The 17,610-nt window shown below is 42.9% G+C and overlaps 1 protein-coding gene across 1 annotated transcript in view; it reads left to right on the top strand.

Moving 5' to 3' along the window:
- Nucleotides 1-17,610, top strand: part of LOC109635541 (plexin-A2) — a 72,990-nt gene that overhangs the window by 34,399 nt on the left and 20,981 nt on the right. Inside the window, exons 5-17 of the mRNA XM_020096800.2 lie at nt 348-448; nt 2,485-2,608; nt 3,706-3,859; nt 4,351-4,447; nt 7,322-7,436; nt 8,817-9,017; nt 9,935-10,031; nt 10,739-10,938; nt 12,433-12,584; nt 13,643-13,760; nt 14,713-14,849; nt 15,383-15,550; nt 17,312-17,405. Coding sequence (XP_019952359.2) covers nt 348-448; nt 2,485-2,608; nt 3,706-3,859; nt 4,351-4,447; nt 7,322-7,436; nt 8,817-9,017; nt 9,935-10,031; nt 10,739-10,938; nt 12,433-12,584; nt 13,643-13,760; nt 14,713-14,849; nt 15,383-15,550; nt 17,312-17,405 — 1,758 coding nt within the window. The remainder of the gene's footprint in view (nt 1-347; nt 449-2,484; nt 2,609-3,705; nt 3,860-4,350; nt 4,448-7,321; nt 7,437-8,816; nt 9,018-9,934; nt 10,032-10,738; nt 10,939-12,432; nt 12,585-13,642; nt 13,761-14,712; nt 14,850-15,382; nt 15,551-17,311; nt 17,406-17,610) is intronic.

The raw sequence follows: 17,610 nt of genomic DNA on the forward strand, positions 1-17,610 counted from the left end.
AGAAATATCAAATGTTTTCTGTCTGTATTGATCATCTTGTTAGGCGGCTGGTTTGGGGGCATTTCTGTCTTCCCTGTGTTTCTGGTCTCCAGAGTCGACTATGGAGTGAAAAGCCAAAGAAAATATTTTAAGAATAAAGATGTATGATACAGATCAATACGACCGAATTTGGCTTCGGTTTCTTTTTCCCAATTTTCCCAACGCAATTGTCAAATAACTGAAGACCGCTACCACCACCAAGTCCATCAGCCTACACATGCCAACTTTGCACTTACTGTCTGTGATAATTCACCAGTGTGTCTTTTTTTAAAATGTTTATTTAACCCCCTGTCTTTCCTCTGCTTTAGGTGGCTCAGGTCCCTGTGGAGGCCTGTGAGCAGTACGGCACATGTGCTGAGTGTCTGAGCTCTGGAGATCCTCACTGTGGCTGGTGTGTTCTGTATAACATGTGAGTCTGCTCCCGTTATCTCCTCACATACACATGTCACAGCCGAGGGATTAAAACCACAACATTGCTGTTTGCTAAACAGTTCATAAAATAAAGCCATGAATAAAGCTGAGCACATGCTCATATGATTTGTTTGGTTTAATACAACAGACTCCCTGGAGTTCACCCTTATCAACAGCTGGTGGGGCAAACATAAAAAAAAAGGGGAAGTAGTTGTTGGACAGTGTGATCGCCCTTAAATAGCACTACTTAGGACAGCACAGCCTGCATGCCCACCAGATTTGATTGTCTCTCAGGCGGGAGAACCATGAAGGAGGGAGGGATTAGCCTGGCAGACACAGCAGGTGTCCAAACTGGACCTCAACATACCCAGGGAACATTTTGGACCTGACGGAGCGAGCTTATCTCTTCCATCTTAATTATCCGACCCCAGGGTTAGCTTGCATAATACCTTGATATGGAGCAAAGGGGATTCAGGAGATTAAAACCCTGTGTTTCTGAACCAGCCGCTGCGTTTGAAGCTGACCTCAGTCGGGGATTTTCCCTCGTTTCATCATATGACGTCTGCGTTTCAGCGAGCGAGCAGTATCTTGATGACGATCAGCGTTATTTAAAATGGTGCTCTCATGGTGTTATCAAACTGCTATTGTAGTAAGAAGAAAAAAATATATAATGTTTTGTTTTAATCTAAATTACCTCATTAAAAAGTTTTTCCCCTTTTTTCCTGAGTGCTGACTTTGTCTGCAAGTCCCATTACGCTGTTTATTTAAATTAACGCCTTACACTTATCAGTGAGCAGGCTGTTGTTCCCTCGAGTTCCCCAAAGTGAATCATGATCCCTCACACTGTGGAATGAGGCTACTTTATTTTTCTGTCTATTAAATCCAGATTGAAGTCTTTTTTTTTTCTTTCTTGCCTCTGAATAATCTCACAATGTCATGTACATCGCTTTGAGTATCTTACTTTCCCACCCCTCGCTCACTGCACCAAAGCACCTATCTGACAGAGTGTGTGTGTGTGTGGGGGGGGGGGCGCAGCTGAACATGTTAAAAGCCTAAAGGAAAAGAGAACAAATGGCTCCATCAGACAAAAACACGGTGAATAAAAGACGCAAAATAAAAGGCAATGAAAGAGAGCCCGAGATGAAAGCCGACTTTTTTTTTCCGAGGCACTTCAGCTGATGAGCGGTCAGAAGGTGACTGTCTATACTCCCGTGGCTCTGGTCCGCCTCAAGGAGCCGAGCCAGCAACAGCTGTCATCCCGTTTCCATTCCGCCTTTATATTGCATTGTAATTACAGCAGAGGCCTCAGTGCTCTTTGAGCTCTCTCAGGAGGTGCCACCCCCTCAGCAGCATCTGAGAGTGTATTAAGTGCGGCCTTCCCTCTCCGCATTACACATTTAAAAGAATGAGATGACAGTGAGCAGCCAGCATATTGTCTGTTGCCAGTTACGATGTAACTCTGCAGCTGAGAGATTTTCTTTTTAAAGCAGCGTAAAAGTACAGTACAGCCCGCCTGTCAGTATCATGCATGCCGACACTCCAACACTGCCGTTTTCAAAGAAATCAGTATCAATACAACTACATTAAAAACAATATCCACGATATATGTGTTTTTGTTTATAGCGACTCAATACCCAGGTTGGCCCTTATCACTATAAAAAAGTTATCATCTTTGTCAGTGTCTTTTTCGTGTATGGAGCCTAATTTAGCGGTTAGCGAAAATGTTCCTCCTGAATTGTCAGGGCAAGTTCTGGAAAATGTGCAGAGCAACTTAGTCAGACTTTCGTGTTCTCAGATAGAACCAGTCTGGAAAATATCAGGAGAATGTCCGGACTTCAGTGCAGGGCATTGACTAATTAGTCCTGACGGAATCAAGAAACTGTCAACTTTGATGGCAATCCACTCAAAAATAATTCAGAGGCCAAAAAGAAAGAGCAATGCATCAAGTGTGACTAAAAATCAGTCTGTGCTTCGTAACTAAGTATTGATGCATTATTTTTCACATTTTAATTCTGTGTCTTCGTTGCCTCACAGGTGCTCGAGGAAGGATCGGTGTCAGAGGGCAGAGGAGACCTTCCGTTTCGCCACTGACATTGACCGCTGTGTAAAAGTTATCGCTCATCCGGACAGCATTGCTGTCTCAGCACACAGTGTCCCTGTGAGTCCTTGCATCATTTCACCAGTCACAGCACTGTCAGTCCACTCACTGTGTTTATCAGTAATCATTGTGAGAAGCCTCGTATGGCCACATGTACAGCAAGTACAAGTCTGCGACAGAAAACTGTGAGAGCTGAAGGGAAATGGCATCGGCATCAGTTTGTTTTGGTGTAAACAAGTGTATTGTGAATCAAGATACACGTCTGAAGAAGAGTTGTTTTTGTAGCAATGAGAGACTCTGTCTTCATCTCTTATCCGTTGACTAAAAGGTTGATTCAATTCCCTAAAAGCTTAATTCAACTGTGTTTCTACAGTTGCCAGGTGGAGAGAGGAGTGAGGTAAAGGAGCCAAGGAACATTATCACAAGAGAACAGTTTGACATTTTGAGAAAAACACTTAAATTGATTTAAATGTTAAATACGAAGCTGGAGCCAAGAGATGATTATCTGAGCAGAAAGACTGGAAATGGAGGGAAACAGCTTGGTAGCATGGCTCTCTCCTGACGACCCACACCACAGCAGCACATTCATATTTTTTTTCATTTTCTTGAGAGCTCAAATGTACAATTACTTTTTTTGGGATATACGAGATTCACTTCTTGGATTATTTGTGGTTTTGTCCTTCAGATTTTTGTTCGGATTAAAAATTCAGTGTGTAGAGTTTAGGTGAAGTTGCATGATGCAGCTGAACACCCCTCCTCTTCCAAACATGAAAGAGGACCTGTGGTAACCTTCAGTTGTCATAAAGAATCAAAAGGATTACTTTGTTAAGTTTGGACAACTGTAAAAAACATGGTGGCCTCCATAGAGAGGACCCGCTCCCCATGTAAATATAAAGTATTTAAATATAAAGGGCCCATTCTTTTTTTTCTGCAAAGTAGAATTTAATTAGTTGTTTGATGCTATAACACGGGTTGAGACATCACAGCTGAGACTGACTTTGTTGAACGTCTGTTTTTCTGGGACCTAGACACCGTGTCCAGGATGTCTTGGCTTCATTTTTCTAAATTGGGACAAAGTGGAAACGTGTCGTCCAACGACCAATGCACCAGACCAGCCTCAAGTTTGACACATGAAATCATTGTCTTCTTTCTTTTAGCTTCTGCTGGAGGTGAATAATGTTCCAGACCTTTCCGCTGGAGTCACCTGTTCATTTGGCCAGCAAGCCCAAGTGGAGGGCCACGTCAAAGGGAACAGGGTCATGTGTCTGTCCCCGGCTGGGAAGGAGGTCCCACAAATACCAGAGGGACAAGGTGAGCTCAGACATCAGGTCTCAAAACAAACTAAAAAGTCACCGACAGGTGAGAAGCTTAAAATGTCAACACTCCAGAAACACAAACAAAAAGCAGCTTTCTTTTTCCATTGACCACCCTAGGTTTTTTAGTTTATCCCAAGAGTTTGATAAGTAGCACAGAGCTGTAGAATTTCCTCTGAGCAAATACAGTAATCCTTCAATTGAAGTCTCTGACTGAAGGTTTTCTCAAGACAACAGCAATGTGCCCTTGCAGAGACGCAAACACCAGGTGGCTCTTTACAGGAATGAGATAAAAGTATTAACATTTTTCTCATTTTGACCTCCTCTTTTCGCTCTTTGTTTTCCCTTACCCGCTCGTACTTTTTTGCCTCTCTCTCACTCACCTTTTTTTTTTTCATCCTGTTATCCCTCTCGCATATTTTGTCATTCCTTCGTTTCCTCTTTTCACTCATTCCCCCTTGCCCCCCTCTCTCTCTCTCTCTCTTTCAGACTGGGCTGGCGTAGAACTTCGTCTAAACTCAAAGGAGACGGGTCAAATGGTCGCCAGCACCGAGGTGAAGTTCTACAACTGCAGCACGCATCAAACGTGAGTCCCAGCTGCCACTGCCCCTCCAGCCCCCCCACCCCCACCCCCACCCCTACTCCCAACCCCTACCTCTGATTTGTTCAATAGACGGTGGAGCACAACTTAATTTAGGGCAATGATGCACTGATGCTCACAAGCCCACTTAAGATGGGGCTGTTAGATAACCTCTGAGTTCAATTTATCTGTCAGGTTTCATTTGAATCAACACGATGCACTCGACATGGTCTGTTTGTTCCGAGTTTGCTTAAACTGGCAGCTTGTGATCTCACTGCTCACAGTTTTAATCTCTACTAATCTGATCTCTACAGTTTTTTTGTCAATATTCTGAAAGAGAAAAACAGCCCCAATTACCATTATATTTACTAATAGCATTATACATTTTATGTACATATACACCTGGAGGCTCTCCATTAAAACTAGTGTAGATGGGCATGCTTCACTGTATACAACCAGTCCCCTAGGTCCCCAATACAACCATTAGACTCACACTTGACTGTTCCCCAGGAGGCCCTGCCGGAGGTGTGTTTGTTGTCCGACATAAGACTTTTTATATTTTTAGCCTTGCTGTGGAGCCTCGAGGGCAGATAAGATAATGTAAATGAAAAAGGAATTCATTTAAATGCTCAAATGTTTTACCCTGCCAATATAAGCTTTGGTTACTGAGCAGGGAAGCTGCTTTTGACTTTGATCCATTATGCTAGTGTCAACTGTACTTACCGCAACAGCAGACTAGGATAAGAATGTGTCTATCTGAATAACAATAACCAACGCCGCTACAAAGGTGGATCTTATTAGGAGGGATGCCAATTAGCAGCATTTGTCAGCTTTAAAGAAAGTCTGCATATCAGCAACTTGGTGAGTTTTCATGGCGGTGAAAGAGGATGAATAAATCTCCAAAGTAAAATCCCACAGTATCTACTTTTTATACAGCTGCTTTGAGACATGAACTAAGGTCGAGGTATTTTCTAGAAAGGGGCTGTATGTGAGAACGCAAATGTCCAAGTCAGTTGCTCAGGACTTTTTCTTGAACATTTGTAAAATGTCCAGAAAATATTCAAAAGAGCCCATGCCAGAATGCAGAAGTAAAATGTCCCGAGTTCAAAGTGAGCATGTGGGCGTGCTGTTGGCATTTATCTGACATTACTCAGAATGAAAAAGAAGTTCCATACATGTCGAAGAAGTAGACGAAGAAACTTGGGAAAACGAGATTCGAAAGCTTTTAACAAAAAGAGTAGATGTCCGTGTCAATGTTGAATTTACACATTGGGCCCTCCCTCCTCAGCAGCACCTAATGATCTCTTGCTGCATTTTTAATATGTGAAAGGGAAACTTTTCCGGAGTTCATATCCAAAAACTGCTTGATAGTACTCGACGGGTTAAAAGGTCGAGGAGTTATTGAGATTTTAAATTACACTCGGTGACTTCAAATGTGCCATTAGCAGCTTTATTGAGGGCATTAACAATAGGTTCGCTCTGGGAGGGACCATGTGACTGATGTCTTATTCATGGACAACCCCAGGAAATTAGCCAACAGTAGACACACATGACATATATTCAAAATACCTTTTGACTACAACATGAATGAGCCAATGCAACCATATTAAGCCATTTCAGAAAAACAGTTGGAGGCTCATCAGAGCTGCCCCACAACAATGTCCTCCATTAGCTGTGAGGTGACCACATGAACTCATGTGATTAATATTTCAGACCAAGCTCACTCCTCGCCCAGCACCTCTTCCTCCACCTCCATCACCTCAGCATCACATAACCTCCTGTAATTAATCATCCAGAGTTTGCAGCACACTGCCACTTCTATTTATAGCCAACCACCAAAATGTCTTTCTCTTACACATAAATACACACAAGCACACATTTGTACGTCCATACTGGCCCTGGGCAGCTAATTGATATCAAAATGTAATGGTGCTGCACTACATTTATTGGGACCTGTAGCTTGTGATAAGCTGCAATATCGAAGCAGTGTTTTTTTCAGATTTCATCTTATTACATGAGCATGTTCAGGAGAAAAGACCCGGATAGTGCATGGATTTGTTTTTTTCCTGTGCAGTGGTACATCTCTATTATACACAGCAGAGTCCATATTGCCCCCACAGGGAACTAGAACATGATCCATTTTCAGCCCTCCAATCGCTCTGTTGGTATATCAACAGCTGTCGATCGCTCTATTCTCTATTCTCTCATGTACTGACCTCTCACTTTTTCTTTCTGAGCACTACCTCCATGTTTTGTTGACTAAAATGTGATTAAATCTGGCCCCACGGGGGTTGTTTCGGCTCGACTTTAATCCTCACCTGACTGTTGGCTGCAGTCAGAGATGTTGCACAATTCTACCCATCAAATCTGCATTTGGCACTTTCATTCCAGAGTTTGTCATAATCCAGAATTCGCATTGATGACTGCACAGTGAAAACTCAAGATACTTTAAAAAACTGATGTACATCTGACAAGGACGATATGTCCGTGATAGATTTAAACCAACAAACACCTTTGAGATGATACAACACTGTTACAACTGTTTAAAATGGCTTCAACATACTATGACACCTGTCAATGACTCATCTTCAAGGTCAGTAATTGTCATGTACAACAAAGTCTGCCATCCAGGGTTTCTGCTCAGAAACTGAGGGCATCTGATCTTTCGCACAAAACACACCGACAAGATGAATTCAGCAGAAAGCTTCAGTCCTTCGCTTTTCAATCTTCTTCACATGTACAGTAGGTAAAGGGTAGAAAGTGAGGAAGGATTCATTTTTAACAAATCACCTCAAAAGGAACTTATCATTCAAGCAGAGCAATGCAAATGTTGCATGCTCTGTGTGCAGAATGTACTAATGCGTTCATTTCATCCTGCAGGTGTCTGTCCTGTGTAAACAGCACTTTCCGCTGCCACTGGTGTAAATACCGCAACCTGTGCACCCACGACCCGAGCAGCTGTTCTTTCCAGGAGGGAAGAGTCAACGCCTCAGAGGTACATTAACACAGAGACACTGCAGAGTCACCGTTTCATTAGCTAATTAAATTGTTGCTTTCAAGAGCACAATCTATCTTTTCCAATGTGGCACTTTTACCTTGAGGACACAATCTACAATTCAAATTTAAGATTACACTATAGCGCCGCTACAAAGAATCCACCAGAGTACTTGTATCTACATCCATGCTAGCGGCTTGTTGAGGCTTCATTTAAATGCTAATACCAGAATGCTTATATGCACCCCATAACAATGCTAACAAGCTGATGCTATGTAGACACAATGTTTAACACTTTCACTATTTTAGTATAATGTGTATGCTAATTTGCTAATTAGCACTTATCTGGGATTCTGCCTTTGAATTTGCAGAATCTGTAGGTGAGGGACAAGATTTGGGGTCCGGAAGCTTCTGGTTTCCATTTCTAGTTTGAGCAATCATGTTTGTTGCAGGCTTTGGTTCGCCAGAGGCTGACTGTAGCTGAAAACACAAACTGTGTTGAGGCTGATTTAATCATAAAACAAAGTAATAGATGAATGGAAAATTTGACCCAATGGAAGCACTAGATAAACAATCACGGGATCACCAAATCACAGTCAAGTGATACAATTGTCCTGCAAGGAATCATTAGGATCTATCCGCTAGTATAAAATTGTCTGTTTTTTTCAATGGCACTAGATTTTGAGAGGATAATTTGACCTCAGATGAGAAAAGAAGCTCAAGAATTTTATTAGAACTTGTTCTTTGGTAACCATGGATACATTTCCAAGATGTAATAGCAATCCATCATATTATTGAGATGATATTTCAGTCTGTGACGCAGTCACTGCTGTCACCATAGAGCAACGCTGCTTAAATATCACTGACTCTGCCTTTAGAAGCATTTAATTACAGGCCTACTGGAAACATGAAATTGTATCAATAATAAAATACTATCAATAAAGAAAGATGATATAAAACATTGATAAACAGTTTCAAAATATATTGCCCTTGAGGATCTAAAACAGGAAAATACAGTATATTTTCACAACAGACCACAGCCTTACATGCAGTTTACTGTAGTGGAAAGTAACATGTAGCAGATGAATGCAAATTACATTCGGATTAACAATTTATTTGCCCCATTAATCCCTGTGGTACATTAGTCCTTCATGTTTTTTCATAGCGCAGATTAGATACCAGTGTAGACATGGAGATATTGAGTATATAAATAGACAGTTATATCGATGCTATAGATATCCAGAAAGGTTATTTAAGTGCTATTTACATTAGGTATGATAGAGCAGAGATATTAAGCACAAGTAGGCGTGGGTAATATCAAACGTTGAATGACCTTTATTGTGAATGGAACAATTATTATTCTTGTGTGTTGTTTTTGTAGGACTGCCCTCAGCTCCTTCACTCTGGGGAAATTCTCATCCCGGCCGGTGAAGTCAGACCCATCACCTTGAAAGCCCGAAACCTTCCCCAGCCGCAGTCGGGCCAGCGGGGCTACGAGTGCGTGGTGCACTTGCAGGGTGTCAGCCACCGTGTCACGGCGCTGCGCTTCAACAGCACCAGCGTGCAGTGCCAGAACAGCTCGGTATGACCTCAAACAGTCCCAGTGGGAGTCTCACAACTGTCAAATGAGGCAGACATCTTGGATGCTGTGTAGGCATATAGGTATATAGGGTACATGAGTGAATACCGCCTGAGGTGTTGAGCACACTAAGGGGAAAGTAGAGGAAAGGGAAAGTGATGAGGAAAAGTGCAAAGCACAGGAGAGAAAGAAAGAGTGAGGAAAGGAAAGAAAGTGGCTAAATGGTTGGAGAGCGTGACCTCAGTGTGACTTTGTGTGGTAAGTTGGGTTAGCACCATCAACTCACAGCAAGAAGGTTCCCAATTTTTTCTTTTAGTAGTTTGCTTGTTCTCCCTTTGTCTGGTTTTCTCTGGGTTCTCCTGCTTCATCTCAAAGTCTTTGGACATGCAGAGTGGGGTTAAATTAACTGAAAACTCTAATTTACCCATAGGTGTTAATGTTAGCGTGAGTGGATGTTTGTTGTAGGTTGGCCCTGCAATTACAGACCTGTCCAAGGTGCACCTGTGGCTCTAGGTCCACCTGCGACACCTGATATAGATAATGGATGGATAGACAGACATGTAGGTGTCATAGGTTTGGGATAAATTCAGGAGATTTCGAAGGAGGAGACGTTTCAATGCAGTGCATAACTTGTTTCTCCGTGACAATGGGCAAAAAGGCCATTTTCTTCAGATGTGGATGATTGGCCACCACAGTCAGGGTTTGTGTCCCCACATGTCAGAGAGGAGAGGAGCAGACAACCATGGCAGAAATGACAGATGGTTAAAAGCTTCGTCTCTCTGCTGCACTTTCACCCCCCCCATCTCCACCCTTCTGTCTCTCCCTATCTTTTTTTTTTCTTTATCTCTTGTCTCTCTGACTTTCTTTCTTCCTGTATGCACTCTGTGCACACTCCCTCACTCTGCGTATCTGCTCTCCAGTACATGTACGAGGGTGTGAAGATCAGTGACCTGGCAGTGGACCTCTCCATCGTGTGGAACGGCAATTTCATCATCGACAATCCCGAGAAGATTAAAGGTAACTCTGCAATCCATCACTGCCAGACCAGAGGAGTGTAAAGCACTCAATCCTCAGGGGATAGGTGGGCCATAGAGAACACTTCAAGGCTCCCAAATGGCCTTGAGAGAAAGTTCACAAAAGCGAGGTGTGTTATCAAAAAGCAACCAATGACGTGCTCCTGGAGGGGTGAGGGGTGAATCTTCATATTTGCTCAGTTTAGCTCTTGCTGCTGCTCTTGGACACGTCTTCATCATCAGACGTGTTTGACAGTCATCATTATGGGTTTTAGTCAAGGATTAGCACAGTGGTGGCCATAAATTTTAACAGGCCCGTCATAATTTCGTTATTTTATACGGGCATAAATAAAGGCGGCTAACATGAGAGAGGGTGTAAGAGACAGACTTCAAAGACAGGTTTATTGGATTACTTTGAAATTGTGTTGGAAGCGGAATTATGCATTTATTGAATTCACAAGGCAGAACTCTGTGGTTGAAGTCAGTTATGGGAGATAAATCTAAAATACTTAAAATATGCATTCTGATTGTTTCAGATTCAATTAGTTTATGTGTTGTATCTCTACGTTGTATTTTGTGAGCTCAATTTACTTTTATAATCTTTTAATAGGAGTGATGTCCTTCATCTTTTTAAAACATCTAAACCATTAATACTGTCATGTGAAATTACTTTGAAACGACTGACCAGATGCCCTCTGCATTATGCCACAGTGCATCTCTACAAGTGCAGTGCCCAGCGGGACAGCTGTGGCATGTGTCTGCGGGCGGAGAGGAAGTTCCAGTGCGGCTGGTGTAGCGGTGAGGGCAGATGCACCATGAAGCAGCATTGTCCTCCCATCTCCCCCTATGCAACCCGCTGGCTGGACCTCTCAGCCAGGAACGTCAAGTGCACCAACCCACGCATTACTGAGGTTTGTTGTCTGTTTGGACTGTGGCCCAGCCCACCAGTCAGTCAGTCAGTCAGTCAGTCAGTCAGACAGTCACTTGCACCACCAAGGGCAAACATATAGTATGTTTAAATTATACAGGAGATGTATAGTTAGTTAAGAATTTAGCTTTTTGTCCAATGGAAACAAACAGACCCCTTCAATTTTAATAAATAAAGTACACACTCACACGTCAGTTCCCTGTATAAGCTGGTATAGGCCAGAGAAGAACCCATTCAATTTTGGTGCGGATCCAGATCAGGGGGTGGATCAAGGACATTTTTTGTTCACATTGTTTAACATTTAGGACAGCTGCTCATAAATGTCAAGTCGCAATCATGGTTTTTCAACTATCCATCTCTCTCTCGGAAAACCTCCAAAAAAATATCAACAACAAACAATAATTCTACTTTTCAGTTTCCTGTCTAATTGTCTGTTTACCTGAGCCTATCGTACATTTTATTGTACAGCGGCTGAATGCATTAGCGCTTGGAAGCTAAACGAACTCAGTCTGTCTAGAGCGGTGATGGATCTTTTATGTCACAAACTCGTTCGTTCTCTTGAATGAGGCACAGTGGGTCAGGAGCAGAGATGCAGGGCTCTCCCACTTCAAAGAGCCGCAAGTCTTTGATGTCGCTGTCACATTATTAGTGTTTCTGAAGGAGCTGCAGCGCAGTGAATCAACTATCAAGTGCTGCTCAGGAGTGGAGGGAGAGTGGTCCGAGCATTGCTCCTGTTCAGCTCCGCAGGTTCAGAGGTTTCCTGCTGGTTTGGTTAACTTAACACTGGAAAGGACAGTGAATAGGTTTCCCAAGGCTTTGTTATTCACTGCAGTATTCAAGTTAGTTTTGAATAACTCTGGATCTCAAGGACTTCTCAATAAACTCAGTCACTATGTGAGTTCAGAATTTCCCACACTTTCTTTGAGATGAACTCAGTGTGTACCCTAGAAGGATTTGTCCATACAGAGACGTTTATAAAAAAACCATCAACTTAGGCAACCAAGCAACAAACTGCCGACTAGAGTGGGTCCTGTTTACATCGGCACACACGACCAGTGTGTGTGAACTGTCATGTGATATGTGTTCTCAAATTAGAAGGGATGGAGATGGTTTCTGATATGGAGCTTAATCACTAATTTCGACAGAGATGTTTTCAAACTGTGCCAAGTGTTTCTAAGATGTGCTAAAACTTTAGATAGATTCTTGAAAGAAGCTAAAAACAATCAACAATCTAAAGGAAGCCCAGTTGACTTTGCATTCCATGATGCACAGTTTAAGGTTTAGATTGGTTAAACTCTTTCTACAGCTCATTATTCTCTACATCGGAAACTCTAGATGCTATTTCCTCTGACTAAAAAAATAATTGCAGTCTTTACTTTGTAGATTAAAGTAAGCATTCAGAAGCGGGTGGACTGAAACCACTGTACAATACATCTTACTTCCTCTTGTTATCATTTTGCTTTTCTTTCCATTATAGGTGAGCCCAGTGGCAGGGCCTCTGGAGGGGGGCACACTGGTGACCATCCAGGGCCTGAACCTGGGTCTGTCCTTCTCTGAGCTGGAGGGTAACGTGGAGGTTGCAGGAGTGCAGTGCACCCCACAGGAGGAGGGATACATCACAGCAGAACAGTAAGAGACTCCTCCCCTCCTCTGCTCAGACACACTTGGATTCATACTCAAATATACACGATGAAATAAACACATGCAAGTTCTCTGTCTCTCTTTCACACTATTTTGATCACAGACTCAAGCTCAGTCTGTGAATAAGCCGGAGCTCAGTGATGCCTCATCAGGTTATAGTATTGTGGGAGGGGGGGCTTTGCATTGCTCTGGTGCAAGCAGAGCCAATGGAATAGACAGTCTTTGTGTCACTGTAGTTATGAGGCTGCCGGCACAGCTGTAATTGAAATGCGCTGCGTGTTGCTGACTGGAGGGACAATCGGTTAACCATGTGTTTCTCTCACAGCCATGTAATGCGATTGGGCTCAGGCTGCACAGGGACTTTATTTATATCCTTGTAAAAAAAAAAAGAAGGGAGGGGGGGAGAAAAGAACATGCCAGCAGAAAATTGGAAAAGTCTTGTGATGTATGAATGAACAGATTGGGTAGGGACGATTCATTGGGTGCTCTTATTGTATCGGAGGGCGCACAGATTCTCGTGCGGGGCTGTGTGTTCGGCAGGGCCATTCATTTGGTGCACACAGAGCTTTAAAACATGGCATTACAGCTGTTACAGCCATTAATTTCAACATGGGGTCAGTTGCTATAATGACTTATTCATGGCACACTTTATCTTATTGACCTGACAGGCAATACTGATTCATTGAAGAAACCCCTATGTTGTCATGGCAACCGGAGGTAATGGTGGGTGGCAATCTTTCTGGAGATGGGGAGGGGTGCAGTTTATCATTTGAGTTATATTGCTGTTATAGGTTTCCCATTAGGAAGAAAGATGGGCCTCTGTATTGACCCACAACTTCTATGAAAGTCTGCCTCAATCACACTCGCCAGCAGAGGCCATCTCCCCTCCAGTGCAGTTCATAACAAATGTGATACAGTGCAGCGATTCTGCTTTGTGTGTGTTTGTGTGTGTGTGTGTGTGTGTGTCTGGCTGGTGTGATTACTTGTATGCATGATGATCTGTTGCATGCTGTGTGTTCATGTATTTGTGCGTTTTGTCTTGACAGGATTGTGTGTGAGATGGCCGTGGCTCCTAGAGGAAGCGCACCAGGTCCGGTCAGGCTGTGCGTTGGTGAATGTAGACCTGAGCTCCGGGCACAGTCCTCCCAGCTCTACTCCTTCGTGGTAATGTTTGACACTGAAACAGATTTAGCTTGAAGCAAACGGAAGTGAGTTAGGCTGAAGACGTCATTGCAACCGAAAGCTAACAACCAGTTAGATCTATTAATACCGCAGCAAACATTAACTAGAGAGAAAGACAGAATCCGACACTTGATTTCTTTTTCTGTGTGCAATGTGCAGAGTGCAACCAGAGTATCTGCACATCTTTAAGTTCAAATAATGACTTTTAAGACATTTTGTAAGAATTCTAAAAGGAAAAAATAATTCTGTTACTGCCTCAAAAGAAATAGACAAACTAGACTAGAGTATACTGTAAATAGAAAGTGGGCCCTGAAGGCTTTGCTACATAGTCGTAACCGCTAAAAAGTAAAAGCAGAAAATTACTTGATGGACATTGTGCTTTTTCTAGAGCCAGCATAGTGCTTGTGCTTTTCAGAGCACATGTGCGAATCCAGTGCTTTACAGCTCTACAAAAACATTATGCGACCAAATTGGCATCTCACCTCAGCAGAAATGCTGGATTTTTTTGAGCCCATCACAGTATTTGTCATCCTCCAACCACTTCTCATTAAAATTACATTTACATTTAGTAGGCTACATGACTAGGGGGTCAGCTCGTGGTCGTTGCGTCATGTTCTTCAAGGTGAACTACTGCAACCCACTATGTGGAGTCTGGTCTACACAAAAAGACAGAAACAATGATGTGGGATATAATTTCATGTCTCCCCTCATCCAGACATTTTAGAATAACCAAAAGTTAATCTCGGTGAAATGTTAGGGACAGCAGGTTCCCCGAGTACAACATAGATTTTACATAAAGGAGCATACAACTTTTTTTTTGGTGCTACATTAAGCTAAAGCCGAGGAAGAACGGAGCCTTTCAGAATCAGCACATTAATAAGGCTTATTGTATTCTGTGTTTGACCTGAGTTGAATGAATTCTGATTCTCCACAGATCCCTACCATGCTGGCGCTGACCCCAGGCAGAGGACCTGAATCTGGGGGCACCAAAATCACCATCGTTGGGGAGAACCTGGGAGCCGGCAGCTCTGTTAATGTTTACTTTGGTAATCAGACCTGTGAGCTGTACAGGTGAGACTGAAACTAATATGACCACATGCTCTTTTAGCTGCACAGTCCTAAAGGCTCAACCTTCCCAGACACTGACGTGAGACTGTCTTCACGCCATATTAAAGATTTAGCTCCCTCTCATATCTATGAAACACAGACAGATATTGTTCTATTTTAAGAAGCACATTTAAGATACAATTAAGCATCTGTTAAATGAAAAGACTTAATGATGATTTGTCGGGAGGTGTTGTAACCCACAGCGATATGTATTGTTCACGGTGTATTTATAGATATCTCTTTAAAGTTCACGTGGTAGGAGTCAGGAGGGTGAGTCGAGGAGACCATTAGCTCCAGCACCCTCTGCTAATTACAGTGTCCCTCTCCTAATGTGTCTTTAACAAGGAGGAGATGGGACAGACTGTAATGAATCCTCTCTCCTCATGGTAGTGTGCATGGCTCTGAACTGCATTAAGTCAGGGATTTGCCACTGCAGGAGAAAGTAGGCAGTCACATTCAAAGGCAGGAATAAATCCCTCTCTTGATTCTGCCACCAGGAGGACCGTGTCGGAGATCGTGTGCTTCTCTGCACCGTCAGTAACCGGAGCAGGGCCAGTGCAGGTCAGTTTGAGAGTCGACCGGGCCAAAGTTCCTGGGAGTCTGGCCTTTGAGTACATAGAGGATCCGACGGTGCAGCGCATTGAACCCCTGTGGAGCATTACCAGGTAACAATGAGCCAATTAGTCTCAAGTATAAGCAAATACCAGCCCGATACTCTGGATTTTCTGTTTGGAGTTTGCAACTTAAAGGAGACATATTCTGTTCAAATTCAGGTTTATGATTTAAATTTGGGTTATTACTTGATTCAAATGCTCTAACACGTCACTTTCCTCGTACTGTCCATTGCTGCAGCTCCTCTTTTCAGCCTCTGTCTGAAACGCTGGATTTTAGCTCCTGTCTCTTTAAGGCCCCCCTCCTGATAAAGCCCACTCTGTTGTGATTGGTCAACTGATCTGAGCATCCATTCTTGCTTCATCCGGCTTTGTTAGGGACGTGCCAGACTAGCCGCTAAGCGTATATTATGGAAATGTGGGGAAGCATGATGTCATGTTACAATTCCCCAGAAGCAGAATTTGGGCTTTTCAACTTTGCAGAACTTTTATATAAACAAAACAAATGTATAGCACATGAGAGGAAAGAAAACATGAAAATGCACAATATGTCTCCTTTAATAGTTTTGTTGGGATCACGTTCCTTTACACAATCCACAGACATCAAAACTTTAGGGCTTAATTCATAAAACCTGCGAGTATGCTTTACATTCCAGTGTCACATACAGGTTAAAAAAGCATCATGCACAAGTTTAAAATCTATATTTCTATGAAGTACGATAATATACAATGCATAGTAATTTAGCAGTGAAAAATCAAATATTTCTTAAATGGCTGCCTGGTACACATTAGTATGATAGCAGACAATCATGTAGATTAGCTCGGGTGTCAGGGTCACATGGAGAGCGATGCGGAGAACTCAGGTGTTGTCAGTTAGATTAGATATCATTATTTAACAACCTTGCACCGTGATCACAAGAGGATGACTCTTGTACATAAATGGAAATCATGTTCCATTTAATTGAAATTCTCTTCACTGATTTTACACGAAACAGCGCGATGCCGCAGGTATTACACAATGACAGCCAAGTCGCCGTATAAGCATCTCCATCGCAGCTGAATGGTGTGTTACCTGTATTCCACCGAATTAATGAAGGCACTTATTTTGGGCTCGGGCAGCCAGCACCACGTCCCTGCAGATTAGACTTCAGAGAGACACCCTGGCCCTCAGCCTGGTGACAGGAGCAGCTTTGTGGAGCTGCAATCAAGAGCCTTCATCATGAATGTGCCGTCCCACTATGTGGCCCTACAAGCTTAGGTAGTCTTTGAAGTATGAGAGGAGAAGGACTGGCACTCTGTCAGGCTCATAGACCGGACATTTTTTAATGAAACTGATTTCACCCTCCTTCTTTTTTTCCTTTTATTTTTCTCCTCTACCTTTTTCTACTCGTCACTTCGCTCTGCTGTTCTCTGAGCTGAAAGTGCTGCACAGGTTATGCAAAAGATTAGAGAGTGTTGTTCATTTTAATCACATCTAGCGCGGGTATGTAAACAAGCAGCACCTGTATTCATGCTACGCCAGCCTCACAGTCATGGATGAATATAAAATAGCAGCCAGCTGGTTCGCCGTTTGATCTGGCTCTGCTGCCCAATAACAAAGAGCGAGCTACCCCCCCCAAGCTATGTCTCCTCCAGCCCACATCAGAGCAGCTTCTGTGGAAAACGTTGGGTGTGCGAGATCGCAAGGTTGATCTCTAAGCGGTCATCGCTCCAATTAAATCTCAATGGAGAGAAAGTTTGCATTCCTGCCCAGTCTACACGGAGAGTGATGTGTTTGACTGGTAATTCTTCTAAACATTTCTCTCTTCCCACCAGTGGACACACCACCCTGACGGTGACTGGGACCAACTTGGATGTTGTTCAGGAACCGCGAGTCCGGGTCAAATATGCCGGCCACGAATCTGTGAATGTGAGTGTGACGATATACTCCACTTACTCCTTCATTGATGTTGTTAACTCAAGCTGATAGAAAACAGCAGAGTAAGACAGATCTTTATTGATAGTTTGCTTGGAGGGTAACAAGGTAGATTTGGCATTGAGGTCAGTTTACTACTTTTTATTTTCACATGCCTTAATGTTGCTCTAAGCATTTACATTGTTTTTTTACACAAAGG

The sequence above is a fragment of the Paralichthys olivaceus genome, chromosome 2, assembly GCF_024713975.1.
Source record: "Paralichthys olivaceus isolate ysfri-2021 chromosome 2, ASM2471397v2, whole genome shotgun sequence".
Taxonomy (NCBI): Eukaryota; Metazoa; Chordata; class Actinopteri; order Pleuronectiformes; family Paralichthyidae; genus Paralichthys; species Paralichthys olivaceus.